Here is an 8,083-nt window from a genome sequence, read left to right as displayed (position 1 = left end):
AAGCTTCACCTGCTGAAAACAATATCCCTCTGCCAAACAACTATTAAAGGTACAGAACTCCCCCTTTGCATCTGGCTACCCTGGGTTGGGGGGGGGTACAGGGTGGGCAGGGAAGCTAGATTTGCTGTATTAAAGTCTAAAACAGGCTTCCTCAACCTTGAACCTCTGGATGTTTTGAAACTACAATTCCCATCATCCCTGACCACTGGTCCTGCTAGCTAGGGATCATGGGAGTTGTAGGTCAAAAGCATTTGGAGGACCAAGTTTGAGTAAGCCTGGTCTAAACGGCAAAGGAAAGTCCAAACAAAACATATACTTAAATCTATTACTCTACTAGGTTGACCATGACTAAGCCTGCAGACCATACTCAAGTCTCCAGTGAATTCAGTAGAATTCAGTAGGCATAGCTAGGCTTGCAGCCTTAAGCAGGATTCAATCCCAGGCAAGACACTTTTCTTTTCATTCTTACAAGAGGTAAAAAGAAGAACTTGAAGGGATATTACCTCTCAGTAAACTTGTTTTGGGTTGGAGTACAATCCTATAATCATTTAGCCAATAAAATATCTAGCCTAGTTTATTTTATTTAGAAGAATATTTTAAAAACCACCAACTCACAAAATATAAGTTATTGTTGTGTACAATAAAATCATTAAAACCTACTAATATCTATAAGATCATAAAAGCATTTATTTTGCTTTTCTGGGGCCCTAAAAATACCACCCCAATATATATATATAGAGAGAGAGAGAGTTAGTTCAGTTTGGGTGTAAAACTTACTTGGGAGTAAATTCCACCAAACTCAGAGAGAGACTCTCTTCTGAGTAAACATGCATAATACATCCAATCTATTAAATTTTCATGCCACCTGATCTTATCCATGTTTACTTCAATGGGCTCCTTTTCAAGCAAGTGTGCAAAGGCTTGTATTTTTATTTTATTTTTAAAAAGGAAACCAAACCACAGCACAACCCTACAGATGTGCAATTACAATGGTCATTGGTTTGAAGCGGCACCACTTCCAAGCAAAGCATTGCAGCTTACATGTCCCGCCTGTATATGTCTACTCAGAAGTAAGTGCCATCGAGTTCAACGGGCACCACTCGCGCGCACAGGACAGCAGCAGCTTCAAGGTCCCGTTTGCGTACCTCCCTATAGGAGACAAATGCAGGCCGAGCTATCGCTGGGTAAAGCAACCCAGTAATGCTTAACGGGCTCCGAGCTCGGTGAATGCAGCGCACGCTTACTTCGGAGCAAGCCCTGCCTGAACTCCGCGGGCCCTACTTCCGAGTAAACCTCTTTGCAGCCGCGGGGCCCGATCGTCGGCAAAAACACAACCGTGCAAGAGCCTCGAGGAAGCCCGCCTTCGGATGATGCCCCTTGCAACCCCGCAGGCGCTTCCTCGGGAGTAAGACCCGCGGAACTTCCTTCTGCCTGCGCCAGCGGGAGAGTTGGAGCTGGGGCAAGTCCCTGTCCACCCGCTACTAAGTGGATCTTGGGAATCAGCACCCAACCTCTGCTGACTCCCGAGTAAGCCCGTCCCGGAGAGCTCAGGATTCCCTCCCGAGCTTTTTTTTGTGTGTGTGCGTGTGCTGGGCTGGCCAGCCGGCTAGCGCGCGCGCTCCCCTTCTGGCTGCTGCTGCCGCCGCCGCGGCTGCTCCTTTAAGGGCTCCCGCCTGCCCCTCCGCGCCGTATGGGCCGGGCTTGGAGGCGGGGACTCGCTCGAGCAGCACCGAGAGCGCTTCACCTGCAGTTCAGAGCGGCGGCGAGGAATTGAGCGCGGCAAGGCAGGCGGAGGAAGAGGAGAAGAAGCGGCGGCGGCGGCGGCTGCGAAGAGTTGGCGGCTCGGAGGCGCCGCGGGATAACCAGGCAGCGCCGGGCGGAGCAGGCAGGGCGCGCGCTGGGGGTTGCCCTGCCCGGGCTGAGCGCGGTGGAAGCGGCGGCAGGAGGCAGCAGCTAGCCGGGCAGGCGGGCGGGCGAGCCCGGCTCGGGATCCGCGGAGATGCCCCTGGGCTCGAGGATGCTACTTCTCTTGTTCTTTTGCTGCGGGGGCTCGGCCCGGGTAAGTTGCAGCAGCAGCTCCCGCCTGGAGAGGGATGGGGCGCTGCCGGAGGGAGACGACGACGAGGAGGAGGGGAGGGGGGTGGGAAGGGGACCGTGCTGGGTTCCGGGGCTTGGAAGCTCGCCTGGAAGGAGCCACGAGAGTACCGCTTTCCTTGCAATTCCTCTCTCTTTCCGCACATCGTTAACTGTACGCTTGGAGATGGCTGGGATATAGCTCTGCTTATGTATGTGTGTGTTGAGGAAAGGGGGTTCCCTTATTTCTGCATGCGGCTTGAGCGCCCCCCCTTCTCCAGATGCCTTGTGCAATAGAGGTTTCTCGTGTATGTGTGTGGGGAGGGCAGAGGAAGAGCTCCTGCAAAAGCTCCACCGTACAGCAGTTACACACACACACAGCCCACCGCCCCGCCGGCCAAGCGCTCTCCCTTTCCCTTTTTTTCCCCCCAGAGTATGTGCAACAATGTTAGCTTGTGTGTGTCTCCCCGCTGAGCCCCCCTCTCCTCCCCTTTCTCCCCTCTATCAATTCATAGGCAACTGGCAGACGAAAAACCAGAGGAGGAGGAAGGATTGAGCAAAGGAGGGGGGCGGCGGCGACAGTAGTGCTGGGGAAAGCTGGATGGTCGTTTTGCTAAATGCAAAGCGACTTAACGGGCGGAAATGTGTCTCTTTGCCGTAGCCGGGGATAGAGACCTGGGCTGGTAGACAACCGCGCGGATAGAGCATCCCAAGTTGTTTTGAGCTGGCGATGAGATCCAAACGGGAAAAAAGAAAGCCAGCACCGTTGGAAGGAGCATATAATTATATCTGCATATTAGAGATGGGTTATTATTTTTTTAAAAAAGCTTTGCTTTGTTAGGATCCTCCCAGAACTTCAGAATGCATCTTGCCCTCGTGTGCTTAACCCACGTGGCGTGGCTGAAGTCTTGGGTGTTGCGGTTTATCAACAGACGCTGTAGAGAGAACTGGAGCACTCGGAGGACCCCAGCAAACCGAGACCGGCTTAAGGGTGGTTGTGTGGATGTGGGACACTTGAGCCTCACCTCTGCTATTAAAAATGCTTTTTAATAGCATTTTTTTTAGAGAAGAAATTGTGCATCTTTCAACCCGACACACCCATGGCTGAGGCTAATACAGATCTGTGCAGGGTGTCCTACTATGCACCTGATAACACTACTCATAACATAAAAATTGAGAAGTCCCCCCCTTTTCCCCAAAATAGGTATTCCCTAGAGAAACTTGCTTTAATAGCTTTTAGGGGAATAACAGACTTGTACTTGACTGCAAATGTGTATTAACGCAGCTCAGAATCTGGTTTGGCAGCTCGAACTTGCTTCCAAATATCCTGGTGTATTTTAAGGGAATATTTACCACGAGGTCTGCCACGGAGCCTTTTAAAACGAAAGGATAGGGATGCATAATGCTGAAATACTTTTTTTGTGGGAGGGATATTAGGTGCCATGCTCCCTTCCTGCTTTTTGATTATTCCTACATTTTGTCTCTTTCTAAATTTTAAGATAATTTCAGAAGGACACCCACAGCTGCCAAATCAGCCTGATTCTCAAAACCATTTTTGAGTTAAAATTGATCAGATTGCAATTTCTCTTCCTTTCCAGGCTCATATGGAAAGCCCTCTAGAGTCTTATTATCATTAAGCACATTTCCAGTACTGGAGCTCTGACTGACAATGGACACGATCTGTTGGGAAGTTCTCCTGCATAAATCTGCCTACAGCAGTGTGCCATTCATTGCTTGGACAGGAGAGCTTCCTGGCAAATAGCACCCCAATAATGGCTCTTGTTTGGGACCTCCTTTCCCAAGACAAATTGAGGCACTTTATTTGTAAGCCTGGAGAGAGAGAGAGAGAGAGAGAGAGAGAGAGAGAACGAACTTGATTGGGGGTGGGGAGAGAGAATAGTGTCCTAATTAAAAACCCATCAAGGGAAAGCCGCTTTGTGAGGCTTGGCTGTGTAACCCTACCACCGACTCTCTGCTGCAGTGGCCCCACTGTTAGGGCCATTGTAATAAGTGGGTGATTGGAAATCCAAAGCCTATTATCTACTGTCAGACTCTGAAATGCTTCTGAATTGCAGATCTTGCCAGGAGACTGCCGGAGTGCACAGCCGAGTCCCTCTCATGCACTTTCCAGAGACGGTAGCTGGCATTTCTCTCCCAAGCGTGATTTCTCGCCGATATTACATTGGCTTACTTTTTGCTTAGTAAGCTCCTCTGCAAGCCAGGAGACAGACTCTCTGTTCTCTTCGCCCCTTCTCTCCCTCTCTCATCCACATGCCGTGTGGCTTTCTTTCAGTCTTATTTGAAAAGCCACCTCGGCTGAGCCTGCTTCTTTCTGCTACCTATTAAGTCCTCAAAACGCCTAATTTTTCCAGTGATCATGGGGTTGGCCTGGCTTGCTCTCCCACTCCCCCGCTCTCTATAGGGTTTAGGCCACTTGGTTTTGTCATCAGCCTGTGCCTTTAATCTGTTTGGGAAAGTCCCTAGAAAAATCTTGCCTGGGGTGGTAGAAAAACAGGGGTGACACCCCACCACCTTCCCAACCTCATTTTCTATATAGGAATTTGTTTACAAATCACCAGCTAACGAGCCATTCAGCTTCTGTGCCTGCATGTTAGCTGGAGTCTGATTGAGCACATAGATCTGGAAACCAAGGCACAAGGAAAATTGATTCTCCCCTCCAAGGCTTGGGCTGGAAACTAGCCTTTTTCTACGACGATTTGCTCCAGTGTGCAGCTGGAAACAAATCTCTGTCCCTAAAGGGAGGAAGTTACATGGCATAAGCTATGGCTGTAGCATGCAGGTTAGGGTGTCTAGGTGATGCTCCTAAATTGCCTCGCTGGGGGTGGTCAGGGACAGGCAGAGGGACTGTGTGTGTTTCTGTTTCTCTGGGTTACCCTGTGAACCTTTCAGGATTTTGCTTTGCGTTCCAGCTAGGGATGCTTGCATGTGTGCACTCGCTTCCTCCCTTTCCCTCTGCCTGCCTGCCAGGTGGTGATTGCTCAGCAGTTCTGCATTGATTTGTTAAGGGAGGTACAGGCTGTGTATATATGCAGACTTAACAGCATCCTGCTGTAGCTTTAACAGTAACTCTCCAGATCTCGATTGTCCAATGACTAGGGCCAAAGATGGTGATCAGATGGGTTTCTCAAACCTGGGGGGGGGGGGTGCTGCTGGCATGCAAGTCCTCAGGCTTGCCAGCCACGGCTTGATTTGTATTGATCTGAGATGTGAGGGTGCCTGTAATCCAACTGGGGAGATTTATTGCTGTGTGCATCACTCAAGCCTCCACCATTCCCAGCAACCTTGCTGAATAATATTCCGCCCCCCCCCCCCAAGTCATCTCTTCAGCAAAAAGCTACTGCTATTTTCTGACTGGTGTTTCATTTTCCCCACCCGGCTTGAAACATGTTATCAGTGTAAGACTTGATGAACGCTGTTTCTGTTGCTCAGACTTGCCTGTTTGCAGACACTTGCGCGCTGGCTGTGAAACCTCCCCCCAACCCTGGAGATTCCCACTAGAAACAACAATACAATTCACAGTGTTCTGTTGCTCTTGTTTTGGACTCTGCAGGCGCCCAATGGGGATCTTACAGTCAGACCCACTTGCAAGCCAGGCTTCTCGGAAGATGATTACACAGCGCTGGTTTCCCAAAACATCATGGAAGGGCAGAAGTTACTCAAAGGTAGGAAGTATAAACTGGCAATGCAGAGGGATAGGTTAAGGAACACTTGTCCCGGTGGAGAGGAAACAGCTGACAGATGTGAAAAGCAAGGGACCCCAGACTCAAATGTTTCACCAGCAAAATGAATGGTGAACTGTGGACTTGTGCATTGGTGAGACGAAGACCACATTCTTCTGTTGCATATTGTGTAGCTTGAGTGAAAGGATGTCAGAGTAGTGTGGCACACCAGCCCTTACTTCATGGTTTTGGTTTGTTTTTTTAACCTCTACCTGCTATTGTCAGAAGTATCTGTACCTGTGTCATATTTTTTTAAATACTGTGGGTGTGCACACCTCTGTACAGAGCATCCTTGCATTCGAGATGTGAAGATCCTTAAACCATCCTTTGCTTTGCAATGCCTGATAAAGCAGACATTGTTGTTGGATTATGTGGTAAACAAGCCCACAGACATTCTGTTCTCAAATGTGGCATTCATGTTCATTACTGTCCCACTGACAACATGAAAACACAGCCAGTGAGAAAGTACCAATTAGCTTTACAGTAATTGCAGGATTACAACTGGTGTGTGTGTGTGCGCGTGCGAATAGAAACTCTTAAAACAGCTTCATAATCCGAAGGAAAATAGCTTATTTGTGAGCATTGTTCCTTTTCCTTTTTGTCCCCTTCCCCTGCCTCTGCCTTTTAAAGTTATTACAATAATTAAACTTTCCTATTTGTGTGGCACAGGAAATGTAGCCTTTAGTTTAGTCCTGTGAGAATCTTAAAAGCCAAACTGGAACACTTCTCTGTACTTTGCTTCCTAATTGCTAATAGGCGCTGTAGATGTCTCGCTGCCGCTTCTGCAGTGCCAATCTGATATGGCAGGGAGATGTTGCTGAAGGAAGAGAAGTGAGTTTTGGATGGCAAACACTTTAGCAAAGGAGGCCAACGAAGCTCAATTTGCGATGGGCTGTTTTTGTTTCCTTGAGGGTCTGTTGTAATGAGACAGTAAAATGGCACACTGAAACCCAAGAATGTTGTCCTGAATGGTTTCTTTCTGCTTCCAAACCCTTTTATTTTCTGCAAAGATTTCATTCCTCCTGTCTTTCCTGTCCAGAAAGAGGAGAATGATTATGGTTGTACAGTGTTACATGCAGAGCTTTGTGTGTGTATGTGTGTGTTGCTCTATAAACTGGCGTGGCTGTATTGTAAGAGGACTGTCTGGTAAGTCATGAGTCATTTTTTAAAAATCCTATCTCGGAGGAGTAATTATATTCTGAGAAATATAAATAATATCGTGAGGAAACATCCTATGTGAACCTGAGAAAACAGCTCAAAATCTTAGGTATGTGCAATTTTATTTAAGGACCTGGCTAGGGACCTGGAAGTTTCTCCAGGCTAGGATTACTGAGATGCAGTATTCTAACAAGGGCAGCTATACATTGCAAAATACTTTCCGGTTTTTTATTTCTACCACTTTAATTATTAAATGTGGCAGTTAATACTGAGTTGATTATTTTGGGGTATTTGCCCCTCCCCAAATATCCTGCCGCCACTTATATTTAACTGTTATTACATTTATATCCCACACATAGCTGTCAACGTTTCCCTTATTAAAAGGGAAATTCCCTTATTCCGAATAGGATTCCTCGCAAGAAAAGGGAAAAGTTGACAGCTGTGATCCCACAATTCCTCCAAGGGGTTTAAAGTGACACACATGGTTCCCTCTCTTCTCATTTTACAACCCCCCTATGAGGTTGGCTAGGCTTGGGAGATGGTGTGTTGCCGAAATCTTCTCGATCCATTGTTTCCTTGAGTAGCTAGTATCTAGCTGCTGCTGCTGCTGCACCCTCCCCAATTCTTTGTCTCCTGGCTACTCTTTTTCTCCTGCTTCCCAACTAGTCAGGTACCATTACTGGGATGGGATGATGTCACGATGATGCATAGCTTCATAGCCAATCAAATCTGATGCCACTGAGGGCAAGCGAAGTTGGCTGGAGAACAAGGGAGGGCCACACGAGCAGACTTTTTGCCAGAAGTGTCCCCCCAACCCACACAATTCCTGTGTGACTTGACACTTGATTCAGTGTTTTGCTGGTTATGTGGACAATAAAGCAGTCTAAAGCTCGGTATTTCCTCAAGTGTTGGATGATAACCCTGCTGGGAGCTCAGAAGGCAATGGAGGAAGGCCACGGGCTGTGAAAGGCTTCATTTCCTCAGGCTGGAGGTGAAGTGGGAGAGGAATATGGGCCTTCCTCCAAGAATACAGCAGATGTTGGCTGCACAATGCATCTGCTGCTGACTCCTTTAGAAAGGTATATGAGTTCTGAACTTCTTTATTGCTTGAC

The 8,083-nt window shown here is 48.0% G+C and overlaps 1 protein-coding gene across 6 annotated transcripts in view; it reads left to right on the top strand.

Moving 5' to 3' along the window:
• Positions 1-1,709: 1,709 nt before the first annotated feature.
• CDH4 (cadherin 4) overlaps positions 1,710-8,083 on the top strand; it is a 796,373-nt gene continuing 789,999 nt past the window's right edge. For 5 of the 6 annotated variants that reach the window (XM_083744197.1, XM_083744196.1, XM_083744195.1 and 2 more), the window contains exons 1-2: positions 1,751-2,059; positions 5,645-5,756. In XM_083744197.1, coding sequence (XP_083600323.1) covers positions 2,000-2,059; positions 5,645-5,756 — 172 coding nt within the window. In that variant the 5' untranslated portion in view covers positions 1,751-1,999. Of the gene's footprint in view, positions 2,060-5,644; positions 5,757-8,083 lie in introns of all 6 variants that reach the window. The other variant, XM_083744192.1, reaches the window with a different exon arrangement.

Source organism: Podarcis gaigeae (assembly GCF_964106915.1).
Source record: "Podarcis gaigeae genome assembly, chromosome: 6".
Classification (NCBI taxonomy): Eukaryota; Metazoa; Chordata; class Lepidosauria; order Squamata; family Lacertidae; genus Podarcis; species Podarcis gaigeae.
The sequence above is the reverse complement of the archived record's forward strand: the minus strand, read 5'-3'. Positions and strand labels throughout refer to the sequence as shown.